The sequence below is a fragment of the Pleurodeles waltl genome, chromosome 12 (genome assembly GCF_031143425.1).
Source record: "Pleurodeles waltl isolate 20211129_DDA chromosome 12, aPleWal1.hap1.20221129, whole genome shotgun sequence".
Classification (NCBI taxonomy): Eukaryota; Metazoa; Chordata; class Amphibia; order Caudata; family Salamandridae; genus Pleurodeles; species Pleurodeles waltl.
This window is the reverse complement of record NC_090451.1, coordinates 20,944,641-20,963,134: the sequence shown is the minus strand read 5'-3', so window position 1 is coordinate 20,963,134 and position 18,494 is coordinate 20,944,641. Positions and strand designations below refer to the sequence as shown.

General features: G+C 51.0%; 1 protein-coding gene across 1 annotated transcript in view; it reads right to left on the bottom strand.

Moving 5' to 3' along the window:
- CNN2 (calponin 2) overlaps positions 1-18,494 on the bottom strand; it is a 44,600-nt gene that overhangs the window by 10,398 nt on the left and 15,708 nt on the right. Inside the window, exons 3-6 of the mRNA XM_069217743.1 lie at positions 18,245-18,311; positions 10,227-10,364; positions 9,382-9,498; positions 4,688-4,834 (exon numbers count right to left, since the gene is read on the bottom strand). Coding sequence (XP_069073844.1) covers positions 4,688-4,834; positions 9,382-9,498; positions 10,227-10,364; positions 18,245-18,311 — 469 coding nt within the window. The remainder of the gene's footprint in view (positions 1-4,687; positions 4,835-9,381; positions 9,499-10,226; positions 10,365-18,244; positions 18,312-18,494) is intronic.

Genomic DNA, 18,494 nt, shown 5'->3' with positions numbered 1-18,494 from the left:
GGGCGGGCATCTCCACTAGCTGGGATTCCCTGGGGTGCTGTAACAAAAGGCATGAGCCTTTGAAGCTCACCGCCAGGTGTTAAAGTTCCAGCAGGGGTAGGTGAGAAGCACCTCTACCCAGTACAGGCTTTGTTCCTGGCCACAGAGTGACAAAGGCACTCTCCCCATGTGACCAGAAACTCGTCTGGTTGTGGCAGGCTGGCAGAAACTGGTCAGCCTAGCACTAGGAGTCGGACTGGTATTCAGGGGGCATCTCTAAGATACCCTCTGGATGCATTTTACAATAAATTCCACACTGCCATCAGTGTACATTGATTGTGGTGAGAAGTTTGATACCAAACTTCCCAGATTTCAGTGTAGCCATTATGGAACTGTGGAGTTTGTGTTTAACAAACTCCCAGACCATATACTCTTATGGCTACCCTGCACTTACAATGTCTAAGGTTTGGCTTAGACACTGTAGGGGCATAGTGCTCATGCATATATGCCCTCACCTGTGGTATAGTGCACCCTGCCTTAGGCCTGTAAGGCCTGCTAGAGGGGTGACTTACCTATGCCACAGGCAGTGTGAGGTGGGCATGGCATTCTGAGGGGAGTGCCATGTCGACTTAGTCATTTTCTCCCCACCAGCACACACAAGCTGTGAGGCAGTGTGCATGTGCTGAGTGAGGGGTCCCTAGGGTGGCATAAGACATGCTGCAGCCCTTAGGGACCTTTCCTGGCATCAGGGCCCTTGGTACCAGGGATACCATTTACAAGGGACTTATCTGGGTGCCAGGGATGTGCCAATTTTGGGAACAAAGGTACAGTTTAGGGAACGAACACTGGTCCTGGGGCCTGGTTAGCAGGGTCCCAGGACACTTTCAATCATAACTGGCATCAACAAAAGGCAAAAAGTCAGGCGGTTACCATGCCAAGGAGGCATTTCCTTACAATCTTCCTTTGATGGTCAAGCGCTGTTCGGCAAACATATTGACGAAGCATTGCAGTCGAATAAATCTGACACAGAGACGGCAAAATGTTTGGGAACACTCCAATTTCATAAGCCTTCCTTTTGAACCATGAGAGGGTTTGTAATGCCTTCATATAGGGTAAGCTACCAGCAATTCAGGTATACATCGTTTGCATCCTTCTCCCAGCAATTTCGACAGCATTACACCCAAAGACAGCCTCCACAAGCAGCGTGCAGTAGGTCTACCACCAGGGGACGCTCAACTCGTCCAACTAAAGACTTGGCTTGCAGAGCATGATGTGTTCAGGGCTCCGTCTCCCCCCAACCATCTGCTCCAGATCTAAGCAGAAAGATCTCATTTTTTCTCCAGCAATGGCAAATCATAACATTGGACGAGTGGGTCTTACAGCTGGTAAAGTGTGGACACGCACTGGAGTTTGTCCAAATGCCTCCTCCCAGTCCTTCTCACAGAACTTCCCAAAAGTATCTACAACAACTCAAGAGAGCGATCAACAAATTGCTCCTCAAGGACGCAATAAAAAGGGTGCCTCCATCACAGCTAGGAAAAGGATTCTACTCCAGAATCTTCCTCATTCGCAAAAAGTGGAAAGACTGGAGACTGATCCACTATTTTAGAGAGTTAAACACCTACTTGAGAAAAAAAGTTGCTACGCATGATCACCTTGCAGGACGTCCTCCTTCGGTTGAACAGGGAGATTTTATGTCTACCCTACACTTGAAGGATGCATATTTCCACATCCCAATTCACCCAGCCCACAGACAGGACCTGAGATTCATGGTAGCCAGAAGCCATTTTCAATTTTGAGTCGTTTAATTCGGTCTAAAATCAGCTCCCAGGATATTTACTAAGTGCCTAGCTCCTATTGCAGCTTTTCTCAGGTGAAGAAAACATCAAGTATTCCCATACTTAGATTGGCTGATAAAAGCAAACACCTTATCTGCAGCATGCTGGTCAACAATAAAGTACATTGCCTTGCTCAACAGCTTGGGCCTGACTATAAACTGGGAGAAATCCAAACCACAGCCATCACGCACGATAACTTTCCTAGGGGCAAGACAGGACACTCAATCCAGTCAATCGGTCAAACACCAAATGCCAACACTATGCAAGCTGGCATCACCAGAGGGGAACATGGGGGAATGCGTTTTCCATAGCGTGGTCTGAACTCTTTGCCTGCGCTTTTCCACCCATTCCCTTGATACCGAGAGTCCTGATGAAGAGAGAACCATGCATGCCAATATTAATAGCCCTGTGCTGGCTTCACCAGCATTGGCTCACAGAGCAGCTTCTCCTGTCAGTGAAGCCTCACATCTCACTGAGAATATCTCTGCATCAGCTAACAATGAACAACCAACAAATATTACATCTGAATCCTCAATCAATGCAGTTATCAGCATGGCTCCTAAGCACCTTGAGTTTGCACACCTAAACATTCCGCAGGAGTGCAGAGATATAGGCCCTCATTCTGACCTTGGCGGGCGGCGGAGGCCGCCCGCCAAAGGTCCGCCGTCAGGTTACCGTTCCGCGGTCGAAAGACCGCGGCGGTAATTCTGACATTCCCGCTGGGCTGGCGGGCGGCCGCCTTCAGGCCGCCCGCCAGCCCAGCGGGAAAGAGGCTTCCACGATGAAGCCGGCTCGGAATCGAGCCGGCGGAGTGGAAGCTGTGCGACGGGTGCAGTTGCACCCGTCGCGTATTTCACTGTCTGCGCAGCAGACAGTGAAATACATTTAGGGGCCCTCTTACGGGGGCTCCTGCAGTGCCCATGCCAGTGGCATGGGCACTGCAGGGGCCCCCAGGGGCCCCGCGACCCCCCCTACCGCCATCCGGTTCCCGGCGGGCGGACCGCCGGGAACTGGATGGCGGTAGGGGGGGTCGGAATCCCCTCGGCGGCGCAGCTAGCTGCGCCGCCTTGGAGGATTCCAATGGGCGGCGGTACACTGGCGGGAGACCGCCAGTGTTGCCGGTCCGACCGCGGCTTTACCGCCGCGGTCGGAATGCCCATTGGAGCACCGCCGGCCTGTCGGCGGTGCTCCCGCGGTCCTCCAACCCGGCGGTCATGGACCGCCAGGGTTGGAATGACCACCATAGTGTTGAAAGCCAGAGCAGTTAGCACCAACAAGACTTATTCATGCAAGTGGACAAGATTTTGTTTGTGGTGTCAACAACAACAACAAATTGATCCTCTTTCCTCATCACCGGAACAACTATTGCCTTATTTGCTACATTTAGCGCACTCTTATCTTGAACATTCCTCCATAAAGGTTCACCTGACCGCGATAACGTCTTATAGACGGTCAGACTCTTTACCTTCATTATGGTCCTCTATGTCGATTAAGCGATTTCTAAAAGGGCTTTCCAGAGCTTTTCCACCATTCAGACCGCCTCCTCCCTCCTGGAATTTAAATATTGTTCTTGCGCAAGTCATGAAGCAGCCATTTATCGCTTCTACGAAATTCCTTTCCTGGAAAGTCTCTCCTTATTGCTCTAACATCAGCCAAGCGTGTCAGTGGTATACTAGCACTATCCATACAGGATCCGTTCTTACAGATTAAACAAGATAGAATAATCTTGCGCACTAACCCATGTTTCATTCCTAATTTCATTTAAATGAGCCCCTACTTTTCAGGACATTCTTTCCAAATCCTACAACTCCAGCAGAGAAGGCATTAAACTCTTTAGACATTAAAAGATGTATTAAATTCTATCTGGACCGGACTAGAGCATTTTGCAAAACCAACCAACTATTTGTGGCTTTTTAGCGCACGAGACTTGGCCAACCGCTCTCTAAACAGAGCATTGCTAGATGGATTTCTTCAGCAATTGGATTTTGCCATCAGGCGGCGGGCAAGCCCCTACAAACCTCTGTCCGTGCACATTCAACGCGGGCAGTTGCCTCATCAGCAGCACTGTTTGCATGTATACCGCTCCAACACATTTGTAGGGCAGCAACTTGGAAGAGCTGCCATACTTATACTAGACATTACTGCTTGGATGCATTATCTCAAGGAAAGATAGTGGGGACCAAGCAGTCCTCAGGAATATTTTCCTAATTTCAGGTATGCACATTATAAAAAAAGAGTTTTGAAATACATGCTAAATTCTCATTAAAGTTTAGCTCATAATATTTAGAATTAATGTATGTATTGAACAAGAGAGGTGTGTTCTACAATGTGCATCAATACTGTTTACTACTCTGATTCAAGCATGTGAATCTATGAAAGTTCCAATACTGGAGAAGAAAATAAGTTACTTACCTGTAACATTAGTTCTCCAGTATTGAATCTTTCATTGATTCACATGCAACCCGCCCACCTTCCCGGAGGAGCTCACCTTCACTTCTTTTTTTTCTCTTTTATATCTTATACGCACTTGTGCTTAGAAACTCTGAGAATTTGAAGCTTCTCTCAGGAAGGTCCTTTTTTCTTAAAATGACTCTGATAGAGAGCTAAACTGAGAGGCCTAAGGGACTTTAGGTTTAAATCTAAATTAATACTGCTTAATTAAATATACCGGGGGCTCCCATCTCGATGATGGGGAATGATTCAAGCATCTGAATAGATGAAAGATTACAATACTGGAGAACTAAAGTTCTTCCTTTGATGGCTGTGTTTGATAGCAAGTGGAATTCACTTCTGTTTTGGGCCCTGTCTGCCCCCTTATCTGGCTGGGTCACGTTTTTTGCCCGCACTCTCCTTTCTGCCCATGCTCTTACCTGGCTAGCACACTTGTTGGTGCCCATCTGTAGACTGATGGTAGAATGGTCCATGGGTGGTAGGATCTGGTTCTTAGGATCATAAAGGTGCCTCCTTGTGCCATAGGCTGTCATTCCTGATTGGCTGGCGCATTTATTTGTGCCCATCTGATAATCAACAGCAGAAAGAAAATGGTAAAATGAGAGGATAAATTGACTTTAATGGTCATAATTTAACACCATAAGCTCCCTCCTGCACCACCTTTCTAGCACAATACAAGCCCCTCTCTGTGCTTCTCAGCTTGCGTCACAGGACCACTTAAACCCTCCCCATATAGAGACTGTCTTAAGATGCCCTGCTTCAGCCCATCTCACTAACACACTCCTACACATTGGTCAGATGATCGCTCACGTCTTGCAAATCAACTTCACCTTACTCGTGGCCCTTGACTGCCTCACAGAAGGATCCCAACAATCCCAAAGGATCACGCATTGCCTCACCAATTCCTAACTGGATTACCAATTTATGTCGGTGTTGTAGCATCTGACTCATGGTGTCGTCTGACTGCATCATCTCACCCAGGAGACCTCTTACTTTCTGATCCCATCTAGAGCCCCCTTCCTGATGTTTTCATCCAGCAACAAGCCTGAGTCATATGACTGTTTAACTGCACCCCGTTCTATAATCCTTGCTTCACATCTTCACCTACATTTCTCCTCTGGTGTCTCCAGGCGCCATCTTTTGTGGCCCGCCTATCCTTGAGGGATTACAATGAGTGTTTGTCCTTAATAGAACCTGCTACACCCCTGACTGGGTGCCTAACATCCATCAGGAGGGCCTGCGCAAGCTTGGGGGGTTCCCTTGTCTACATTAAGTCACCCAGGGTCCAGCTGGCTCACTCTCCTTCCCTGTGTTAGCTAATTACTTTGTAACTCAATATCTTTGAGTAGTCGTGACTGTGTCACCTTTCTCACACTGTCTGCGCCTCTCTGGCATCTCCTATCCGTCTCAGTAATCACCAAGGCCCAGGCTTCTTGAATGTGCTTTACTTATCTTGGGGCTCCTGACTGCCTCATCTAACTGAGGGGCCTACTGACTGCCCTACGAGATCAAACACGGTAATCAGAACTCTCTAAAATCTGCTTATCCTGTTGTCCACAGCTGACTCAACCTTAACGGGGGATCCAGCTGCCTGATTTGATCACATAAGGTCAGCACCCTTTGCTCAGCCCAAATAACATCTTTGTTAGAGGCCGAATCCTGTAGTAATGAGATCTGAACCTACAAGAACTGTTTAACTTGAGAGAAATGTGTGATTCTAAAGTGTGTAGGATTGTTCATGGTAACCTGCGAAGAGATAAACATGTTGGTATAGGGCACTGTCAGATCTGCTTATTTAGCACCCATCCAACAACACTGATAGCCATCTACTAGGGACAGACGACTTCCTCGTCTGCACAAAGAAGCAGAAACAGCAGATCTGTCCTTTCCACTCTGCAAAGCAATGATACATGGTGTCCTCAACTACATCCCCTTCACTCCCTGCTGGCACTGTGTTAAACCACCACCCTAATACAAGGCTTTGCTGCCCGGCCTTCTCACCTGCGGTCCAATCACACACTGCCCGGCCTTCTCACCTGCGGTCCAATCACACACTGCCCGGCCTTCTCACCTGCGGTCCAATCACACACTGCCCGGCCTTCTCACCTGCGGTCCAATCACACACTGCCCGGCCTTCTCACCTGCGGTCCAATCACACACTGTCCGGCCTTCTCACCTGCGGTCCAATCACACACTGCCCGGCCTTCTCACCCGTGGTCCAATCACACACTGCCCGGCCTTCTCACCCACAGTCCAGTGACACACTGCCCGGCCTTCTCACCTGAGGTCTAATCACACACTGTCCAGCCTTCTCACCTGCGGTCCAATCACACACTGCCCGGCCTTCTCACCTGCGGTCCAATCACACACTGCCCGGCCTTCTCACCTGCGGTCCAATCACACACTGTCCGGCCTTCTCACCTGCGGTCCAATCACACACTGCCCGGCCTTCTCACCCGTGGTCCAATCACACACTGCCCGGCCTTCTCACCCACAGTCCAGTGACACACTGCCCGGCCTTCTCACCTGAGGTCTAATCACACACTGCCCGGGCCTTCTCACCTGAGGTCTAATCACACACTGCCCGGGCCTTCTCACCTGCAGTCCAATCACACACTGCCCGGCCTTCTCACCTGCAGTCCAATCACACACTGTCCGGCCTTCTCACCTGCGGTCCAATCACACACTGCCCGGCCTTCTCACCCGTGGTCCAATCACACACTGCCCGGCCTTCTCACCCACAGTCCAGTGACACACTGCCCGGCCTTCTCACCTGAGGTCTAATCACACACTGCCCGGGCCTTCTCACCTGAGGTCTAATCACACACTGCCCGGGCCTTCTCACCTGCAGTCCAATGACACACTGCCCGGGCCTTCTCACCTGCAGTCCAATGACACACTGCCCGGGCCTTCTCACCTGCAGTCCAATCACACACTGCCCGGGCCTTCTCACCTGCAGTCCAATCACACACTGCCCGGGCCTTCTCACCTGCAGTCCAATCACACACTGCCCGGGCCTTCTCACCCACAGTCCAGTGACACACTGCCCGGCCTTCTCACCTGAGGTCTAATCACACACTGCCCGGGCCTTCTCACCTGAGGTCTAATCACACACTGCCCGGGCCTTCTCACCTGCAGTCCAATGACACACTTCCCGGCCTTCTCACCTGCAGTCCAATCACACACTGCCCGGCCTTCTCACCTGCAGTCCAATCACACACTGTCCGGCCTTCTCACCTGCGGTCCAGTCACACACTGCCCGGCTTTCTCACCCGTGGTCCAATCACACACTGCCCGGCCTTCTCACCCACAGTCCAGTGACACACTGCCCGGCCTTCTCACCTGAGGTCTAATCACACACTGCCCGGGCCTTCTCACCTGAGGTCTAATCACACACTGCCCGGGCCTTCTCACCTGCAGTCCAATCACACACTGCCCGGCCTTCTCACCTGCAGTCCAATGACACACTGCCCGGCCTTCTCACCTGCGGTCCAATCACACACTGCCCGGCCTTCTCACCTGCAGTCCAATGACACACTGCCCGGGCCTTCTCACCTGCAGTCCAATGACACACTGCCCGGCCTTCTCACCTGCGGTCCAATCACACACTGCCCGGCCTTCTCACCTGCAGTCCAATCACACACTGCCCGGGCCTTCTCACCTGCAGTCCAATCACACACTGCCCGGCCTTCTCACCTGCAGTCCAATGACACACTGCCCGGCCTTCTCACCTGCGGTCCAATCACACACTGCCCGGCCTTCTCACCTGCAGTCCAATCACACACTGCCCGGGCCTTCTCACCTGAGGTCTAATCACACACTGCCCGGGCCTTCTCACCTGCAGTCCAATGACACACTTCCCGGCCTTCTCACCCACAGTCCAATGACACACTTCCCGGCCTTCTCACCCACAGTCCAGTGACACAATGCCCGGCCTTCTCACCCACAGTCCAGCGACACACTGCCCGGGCCTTCTCACCTGCAGTCCAATCACACACTGCCCGGCCTTCTCACCTGCGGTCCAATCACACACTGCCCGGCCTTCTCACCTGCGGTCCAATCACACACTGCCCGGCCTTCTCACCTGCAGTCCAATGACACACTGCCCGGGCCTTCTCACCTGAGGTCTAATCACACACTGCCCGGGCCTTCTCACCTGCAGTCCAATGACACACTGCCCGGCCTTCTCACCTGCAGTCCAATGACACACTGTCCGGCCTTCTCACCTGCAGTCCAATCACACACTGTCCGGCCTTCTCACCTGCGGTCCAGTCACACACTGCCCGGCCTTCTCACCCGTGGTCCAATCACACACTGCCCGGCCTTCTCACCCACAGTCCAGTGACACACTGCCCGGCCTTCTCACCTGAGGTCTAATCACACACTGCCCGGCCTTCTCACCTGCAGTCCAATGACACACTGCCCGGGCCTTCTCACCTGAGGTCTAATCACACACTGCCCGGGCCTTCTCACCTGCAGTCCAATGACACACTGCCCGGCCTTCTCACCTGCAGTCCAATGACACACTGTCCGGCCTTCTCACCTGCAGTCCAATCACACACTGTCCGGCCTTCTCACCTGCGGTCCAGTCACACACTGCCCGGCCTTCTCACCCGTGGTCCAATCACACACTGCCCGGCCTTCTCACCCACAGTCCAGTGACACACTGCCCGGCCTTCTCACCTGAGGTCTAATCACACACTGCCCGGGCCTTCTCACCTGCAGTCCAATCACACACTGCCCGGCCTTCTCACCCACAGTCCAATCACACACTGCCCGGGCCTTCTCACCTGCAGTCCAATCACACACTGCCCGGGCCTTCTCACCTGCAGTCCAATCACACACTGCCCGGGCCTTCTCACCTGCAGTCCAATCACACACTGCCCGGGCCTTCTCACCTGCAGTCCAATGACACACTGCCCGGGCCTTCTCACCTGCAGTCCAATCACACACTGCCCGGGCCTTCTCACCTGCAGTCCAATGACACACTGCCCGGGCCTTCTCACCTGAGGTCTAATCACACACTGCCCGGGCCTTCTCACCTGAGGTCTAATCACACACTGCCCGGGCCTTCTCACCTGCAGTCCAATGACACACTTCCCGGCCTTCTCACCTGCAGTCCAATGACACACTGTCCGGCCTTCATGGTGGATTCATCGAAGTTTCGCTGTTGTTTCTCTGCGTAGCGCACCCCAATATCCCCTGGAGTTGGGGCACCTTTTGTCTTTGCCTGTGAAGGTTACATGGACATTGGTGAGCGGTGAGCTAGGGAGACAGCACATGTTTTCTATAATATTGCTTGGGTGATTTAAGCCTGGAATGGAGCGGGGCGAGGAGTGTGAGAGAATGGATGATGCATGCTGTGATCTCCCCTTTCTGAAGTGTGCAGGGGCTTGGAATGTGAGCTCAGTGCACAGACGGGTAGGTGGATTTGCTTTCTTCTGTCCTACTCCGAATTATGCACTAGTAGCTGCTGAAAACTATGAACCAGTGAACCGTGCTGCCCCTCACTCGGTATTCATTCGATGTGTGCTACTGAAGGGGCGCTTGCTGTGCTCACACCTGCGATTCATTGGCCCCAGGGTTAAGCATGGAGCATGATGTGCTATTCAGCTGCTTCCAGAACAGCACAGGGGACTGTCATGCTATCAATCGGCACAGGATACAGGGCCATTGATAGTGATGGGTTATGGGTGCACACGCTGTCCGCTTAGGTCCAGAACAGTGAAGGGACATAGGCTGGTGTTAGTCATTGTAGAGGCAATGCTTGAAAACGAGCATAGTCTAATCCTATGTGGGCACATCCTGTGCCAGAGCAGTGCAGGGGTGCATGATGGGGCCATCTAGAGTCGGTGACATGTAGGGGCCTACTGCAACCACTTGGATTCACGTCTTGTAGGGGAGGCCTGAGATCTGTCGAACACAGAAAACACTGCAGAGCCATGCTGTAATTCTTACCATGCCTGCGAGGGCCAGCAGGGTCACCTGAACCTGTGTCATGTTCCCACTCTCGAACAGGTCATTGGCTTCAAAAAGGTCCACTGGGTTGAGGCCATATTGGGCCATGGCCTTGATGAAATTTGAGAGGTTCTCCAGCTGCAGAAGGGAGAAAAAGGCATAGAATGTGTGAAGGGAGTCCACTCCAGCCTGGACCCACAGTTGGGTGAGGTGTAGATTAGAAGTCTGAGTTACAAGCTCTGCAGTATGCTTTGTTTCTGTTTAACTGCATTATAGTTATTTGAATTAGTGGATGAATTGGCCTCTGAGAACTCACAACACGCCCACGCCTCAGCACTGCCCATCGATTCTTTTAACACTAAGTTTGTTTTACAGAAATGTGTGCTGGAAAACTCAGTCCAACTCTTAGGTTCAAATGGAGGCCAACTAGGTCATATGTGAATCAGCAACAGATATGTACCGGCATGGACATCAAAAGACAGTTTTACTGCATAAGTAAATGAGATCTTTCAACAATGAATTTCATATTTTTAATGACTTTGACTGCCACAATAAAACGCCAAATGAAGTCAAGTTGCGTCTTTTCGACCTCTGTGCTCTAGGGATATTTTGGCATGGACTGCATGCTTTGTGATACGTGGTATGGTCATTGTAGGGAAATGCCTCCAGTGGCATGGTTACCCTCTGACTTTTTGCCTTTTGTTGATGCTAGTTATGAGTGAAAGTGTGCTGGGACCCTGCTAACCAGACCCCAGCACCAGTGTTCTTTCCCTAAACGGTACCATTGTTCCCACAATTGGCACAGCCCTGGCACACAGATAAGTCCCTTTTAAATGGTACCCCTGGTACCAAGGGCCCTGTGGCCAGGGAATGTCTCGAAGGGCTGCAGCATGTATTATGCCACCCTGGGGAACCCCTCACTCAGCACAGACACACTGCCTCACAGCTTGTGTGTGCCGGTGGGGAGAAAATGACTAAGTCGGCATGGCACTCCCCTCAGAGTGCCATGCCCACAACCCACTGCCTGTGGCATAGGAAAGTCACCCCTCTAGCTGGCCTTACAGCCCTATACCACAGGGGAAGGTATAGTTGCATGAGCAATATGCCCCTACAGAGTCTAAGCCAAACCTTAGACATTGTAAGTGCAGGATAGCCATAAAGAGTATATGGTCTGGGAGTCTGTCAATTACAAACTCTACAGTTCCATAATGGCTACACTGAAATCAGGGAAGTTTGGTATCAAACTTCTCAGCACAATAAATCCACAATGATGCCAGTGGGGGATTTATTGAAAAATACACACAGAGGGCATCTTAGAGATGCCCCCTGAATACCAGTCCGACTCCTAGTGCTAGACTGACCAGTTTCTGCCAGCCTGCCACAACCAGACAAGTTTCTGGCCACATGGGGTGAGTGACATTGTCACTCTGTGGCCAGGAACAAAGCCTGCACTGGGTGGAGGTGCTTCACACCTCCCCCTGCAGGTACTGTAACACCTGGCGGTGAGCCTCAAAGGCTCATGCCTGTTGTTACAGCCCCCCAGGACATCCCAACCAGTGGAGATGCCTGCCCCTCCGGACCCAGCCCCCACTTTTGGCGGCAAGTCTGGAGGAGATAATGAGAAAAGCAAGGAGGAGTCACCAACCAGTCAGACCCAGCCCCTAAGGTGCCCTGAGCTGAGCTGACCCCTGCCTTTAGAAATCCTCCATCTTGGTTTTGGAGAATTCCCCCAACAGGAATAGGCATGTGCTCCCCTCCCCTCAAGGAGGAGGCACAAAGAGGGTGTAGCCACCCTGAAGGGCAGTATCCATTGGCTACTGCCCCCAGACCTAAACACACCCCTAAATTTGGTATTTAGCAGTGACCCTGAACCCAGGAAAAGGAGATTCCTGCAACCTACCAGAAGGACTGCTGGCCTGAAAGCCCTGCAGAGACGACAGAGACGACAACTGACTTGGTCCCAGCCCTACTGGCCGGTCTCCAAACTCAAAGACCTGCACAGCGACACATCCAGCGTGAATAGCGACCTCTGAGGACTCAGAGAACTGACCTGCACCTAAAGAACCAAGAACCTCCCGAGGACAGCGGCTCTGTCCAGAAATCGCCACAAAGAAGCAACTTTAAAAAGTGAGTCTTCACACTCTGCATGCGACGCCCCCGGATCGAGTTTGAAGAAACCAACACCACAGAGAGGACTCCCAGGCGACTCCAATGACATGGGCACCCTAAGTCGACCTCCCTGCACCCCCACGGCGACGCCTGCATAGAGGATCCAGAGCCTCCCCTGACTGCAACTTCCTGGTAACAAAGGAACCCGACGCCAGGACCAAGCACTGCACCCGCAGCCCCCAGGACCAAGAGGACCCACCTACCAGTGCAGGAGTGGCCAGCAGGCGGGCGGCCCTCATCCTAGCCTAGTCGGTGGCTGGCCCGAGGAGCCCCCCCCCCTGTACCCTGCCTGAATCGCCAGAGTGACTCCATGGTCCCTCCATTGCTTTCAATAGCAAACCTGATGCCTACTTTGCACACTGCACCCGGCCGCCCTGTGCTACTGAGGGTGTTTTGTGTGTTTGTGTCGTCATCCCCCCCCCCCCCCCACCCCACCCCCCTCAGGACAGTACCTGGCTCGACAGACCTATCCAGTCATTAATGCTGACAATCAAACTAAAGTCCATCCCATGGCAATGGTAACTTTAGAATGGGGAGGGGTCTCTGGCCTGGAACAGTTGGTAGTCTCACCTGCAATTCCAGTAGAATGTTTGCTAGGGAATGATCTGGAGTCCTCAGCATGGGCTGAGGTAGAGCTCAAGACCCATACAGCCATGCTGGGTATCCATGAACTGGTGTGTGTCAAGACAAGGGCACAGAGCAGGGCACAGGGTAAAAAAGAAGTGTTGGAGCCTGAAATAATGGCCCAACCTTCCAAGAGGAAAGGAAAGAAGACTGGGGAACCAGCTTCTGGACAGCAAAAGAAGCCGAACCGCTCTTCTCAGGAAGATGTCCTATCCCCTGAGGGAACTGAGTCCATGGAGCTGGAGCCTTATCAGGTTGAGCTCTTCGGCCCAGGGTGACCCTCAAGGGAACAGCTGTGTAAGGGACAAAAGAGTTGTCCTACCCTTGAAGGCCTAAGACAGCAAGCAGCTGAGCAAGAAAACGGTAATGTCAGTGGAACCCACAGGGTCTATTGGGAAGGTGGATTCCTTTACACTGAGGCAAGAGATCCCAAACCTGGTGCCACTAGGACAGTGGTAGTGCCTCAGGAGTTTAGGGAGTTCATTCTGACCTCAGCCCATGACATTCCCCTTGCTGGGCATTTGGGACAAACCAAGACTTGGGAGAGATTAGTCAACCATTTCTACTGGCCCAATGTGTCGCAGAAGGTTAAGGAGTTTTGCACCTCCTGTGTCACCTGTCAAGCCAGTGGTAAGACAGGTGGCCATCCAAAGGCCCCCCTCATTCCACTTCCAGTGTTGGGGGTCCACTTAGACCCCCCACAGCATCAGGGAACCAATTTATCTTGGTAGTAGTGAATCATGCTACCAGCTACCCTGAGGCAATTCCCCTTAGGTCCACTACTGCTCCTGCAGTAGCTAAAGCACTCATAGGTATTTTTACCAGAGTGGGATTTCCTAAGGAGGTGGTTTCTAACAGAGGTACCACATTCATGTCCGCTTACCTAAAACACATGTGGAATGAGTGTGGGGTGACTTACAAGTTCACCACTCCATACCATCCACAAACCAATGGTCTTGTAGAAAGGTTTAACAGGACATTGAAGGGCATGATCATGGGGCTCCCTGAAAAACTCAAAAGGAGATGGGATGTCCTCTTGCCTTGCCTGCTTTTCGCCTACTGAGTGGTGCCACAGAAGGGAGTATGGGTTTTCCCCTTTGAGCTTCTGTTTGGCCATCCTGTCAGGGGACCACTGGCACTTGTAAAAGAAGGCTGGGAGAGACCGCTCCATGAGCCTAAACAAGATGTAGTGGACTATGTATTAGGCCTCCACTCAAGGATGGCAGAGTACGTGGAAAAGACAAGCAACAACCTTGAGGCCAGCCAACAACTCCAGAAGTTGTGGTATGACCAAAAGGCTGCTATGGTTGAGTTTCAGCCATGGCAGAAAGTCTGGGTTCTGGAGCCTGTGGCTCCCAGGGCATTTCAGGACAAATGGAGTGGCCCTTACCCAGTGCTAGAGAAAAAGAGTCAGGTCACCTACCTGGTGAACCTAGGCACTAGCAGGACCCCCGAGAGCGTGATTCATGTTAACCGCCTTAAACTCTATGCTGACAGGGCAGATGTAAACATGTTAATGGTTACAGAGGAGGACCAGAAAGCAGAGAGTAAACCTCTCCCTGATCTCCTCTCCACTGACCCTAAAGATGGCTCAGTAGATGGAGGTTTCTATTCAGACACCCTCTCTGGCCAACAGCAGGCTGACTGCAGGGAGGTCCTCCAGCAGTTTGCTGAGCTCTTTTCCTTGACCCCTGGTCAGACACACCTGTGTACCCATGATGTGGACACAGGAGACAGCATGACTGTCAAACACAAAATATTCAGACAGTCTGACCAAGTCAAAGAAAGCATCAAAGTGGAAGTCCACAAGATGCTGGAGTTGGGAGTGATAGAGCACTCTGACAGTCCCTGGTCTCGCCCAGTGGTCTTGGTCCCCAAACCTCACACCAAAGATGGAAAGTGAGAGATTAGGTTTTGGGTGGAATTACAGAGGGCTCCACTCTGTCACCAAGACAGATGCTCACCCCATCCCAAGGGCAGATGAGCTAATTGACAAATTAGGTGCAGCCAAATTCTTAAGTACCTTTGACTTGAAAGCAGGGTACTGGCAAATCAAAATGGCACCTGGAGCAAAGGAAAAGACCGCATTCTCTACACCTGATGGGCATTATCAGTTTACTGGTATGCCCTTTGGCTTAAGGAATGCCCCTGCCACCTTCCAAAGGTTGGTGAATCAAGTCCTTGCTGGCTTGGAGTCCTTTAGTGCAGCATATCGAGATATTGCTGTCTTTAGCTCCAACTGGCAGGATCACATGGTCCACCTGAGGAAGGTTTTGCAGGCCCTGCATGCAGCAGGCCTCTCTATCAAGGAATCTAAATGTCAGATAGGGCAGGGTACTTTGGTTTACTTGGGACACCTTGTAGTTGGAGGCCAAGTTCAGCCACTTCAACCCAAGATCCAGACTATTCTGGACTGGGCAGCTCCAAAAACCCAGACTCAAGTAAGGGCATTCCTTGGCTTGACTGGGTACTACAGGAGGTTTGTGAAGTGATATGGATCCATAGTGACACCCCTCACAGAACGTACCTCCAAGAAAATGCCCAGAAAAGTTAACTGGACCTTGGACACCCTGAAAGAAGCTGTGTTCAGCACCAGTTTTGAAAGCTCCAGATTATTCAAAGCAGTTCATTGTGCAGACTGATGCCGCTGAGCATGGGATAGGAGCAGTTCTGTCCCAAACAAATGATGATGGCCTTGACCAGCCTGTTGTTTTTATTAGCAGGAGGTTACTCCCCAGGGAGCAGCGTTGGAGTGCCATTGAGAGGGAGGCCTTTGCTATGGTTTGGTCCCTGAAGAAGTGGAGACCATACGTGTTTTGTATCCAGAGGCTTCCCCTGACTGAGACTTCCTGGTAACAAAGGAACCCGACGCCTCGACCAAGCACTGCACCCGCAGCCCCCAGGACCAAAAGGAACCACCTACCAGTGTATGAGTGACCAGCAGGCAGCGTTCATCCTAGCCCAGTCGGTGGCTGGCCCGAGAAGTCCCCCTGTGCCCTGCCTGCATCGCCCAAGTGACCCCCCCAGGTCCCTCCATTGCTTTCAATAGCAAATCCGACGCCTACTTTGCACACTGCACCCAGCCGCCCCTGTGCCGCTGAGGGTGTGTTTTGTGTGCTTGTGTGTGTCCCTCTCAGTGCTCTACAAAACCCACCAGGTCTGCTCCCCGAGGACGCAGATACTTACCTGCTAGCAGACTGGAACCGGAGCACCACTGTTCTCCATAGGCGCCTATGTGTTTTGGGCCCTCTTTTGACCTCCGCACCAGCAACACAGGGCTGGTCAGGTGCAGTGACTTTGGGGTTGCCTTGAACCCCCAACAGTGGGCTGCCTATGCCCATGAGACTGACTGTGTAAATGCTTTATTTACCTGAAAAACTAACCAATACTTACCTCCTCCAGGAACTGTTGATTTTTGCACAGTTCCCACTTTTAAAATAGCTTATTGCCATTTTAACCAAAACTGAGTGTATTACTGTTTTAAATCAAAGTTCTATTCTTACCTGTGTGAAGTACCTTGCATTTTATGTACTTACCTCAAATTGTGAAACCTGTGGTTCTAAAATAAATTAAGAAAATATATATTTCTATATAAAAACCTATTGGCCGGGAGTTAAGCCTTTAAGTGTGTATTTCTCATTTATTGCCTGTGTGTGTGCAACAAATGCTTAACACTACCCACTGATAAGCCTACTGCTCGACCACACTACCACAAACTAGAGCATTAGAATGATCTGATTTTGCCACTATAAACCTCTAAGGGGAACCCTCGGACTCTGTGCATGTTATCTCTCACTTTGAGATAGTACATACAGAGCCAACTTCCTTCAGTCATACTCTCTGTGGAATGTTCTAGTGAAGATTCATTGAACTGGTTGGAGCTGGGTCGTGTACATGCTCCGTTAGAAGGGAAACATTTACCAGAATCTGAACCCGGAATCCCCTGAGAAGCCGCCTACTAATCATTTGCTGCAAAAAAAAAAAAAACAGAAGGCGGACACAGATAAAGACTGCATTGAGTCCTACAATGAGCATACCTCTGCATCTTCACAATGTCACCCTGTACTGTCAAAGACAACCGGGGCATTACACCATGTTGAGCCTCTGACCTTCATTTCCTCAAGTTTCTTTTCAAGGTTACCACCCCAAATGCTGGTAAAATGCTTGGTGGACAAGACCCCTTCCTACATTGGGCAGTCCGTGTTCACACTGAAAGCCCTCACGTGGCATCATGTACTTCTAGGTCTTTGGACATCAAAAATAAAATGCCCAGAGACAGGCCTTTGCTGTTAAGAGGACATTACTGCCTATGTCTGCTGTGAATGAGAAGCCTAGGATGAGGGAAATCCAAGGAAAGAGAATGAGGCCCCAATTTGACACTGTTGTGTAGACATGTTAAATAATTCTGCTTTAGTGATGGTAGTTTATAAGTAGCATGGCTTGGCTGCCGGGGTCAGGGATAAATCAGTGATCTACTAACCTACTTGTGATCGCCTCCTACAGCCCTCCCTTACAAAAAAGGGCCGGCATACCCAATCGCAAGGGAGATGCTCACCTCAGTTTGCATGAGGGCCACCTGTGAAGCTTCACACCTCTTATTTACACAGTAGTTCGGGATAGAGTCGTGGTCTTACCCTTCGATAGAAATACCTTGTTTCTTCCTCTGCTGATGAGTTTATCAGAAATGTCACGATTGGTGGTGTTCAGATGAAGTCACTAGCTGCTGCTATAACTAAAGCTCAGTGGACTTACTAGCTTCTCCAGCCTTGAAGGCGAGTCAGCAGTCCAAACCAAATCAGCTTTCAACAGGTAAAGGGTGTAGAGTCAAGTCAATCCAAAATCACTGGCTGCCCTTGCTACGGCAATCCAGAATTTCCCACGGAAATCTGACTTTCTCTTGGGGTCAGCAGTCCTCTCTGCTAGTCAAGGAGGTGTACTACTTATGCAGTTAAAGGGAGCTCACGATTCAAGAACAGTGGTAGCTTGACAGCCTCAACGATACCCTAAAACTTTTAGCAACTGGTTCAGGAGGAGATTGAAAAATGTATTCTGCACCAATTGAACTGATAATACAGAATTAAACAGGCATTAACATATGCCAGTGTGTCTGGCTTGCAATATCAACAATGGACACACGATGGCAGACGAACGCCATGCAAGTGATTTTTATGCATTTACTCCCCCTCTTTGTGCAGGTCTTCCCCTCTCATTCAGGTTGTTTTTACCTGGTGCCAGTTCTGGTTAGAATGATTTATCTTCCTAATGGACCCTGGTCTCAGCTTGTTCATGAGCCTGCAGAAGAGCAGAGAGGGAACTGGATTAGTGAATGGGTAATACAAAAAGAAAAAGAAGGCAGTGCCAGGGCAGCATCAAGTGGGGTGTAGGGCACCAACATGACAACAGGAAGGCAGAGCCAGGGCAGCATCAAGGGGGGTGTAGGGCAGTGCCAGGGCAGCATCAAGGGGGGTGTAGAGC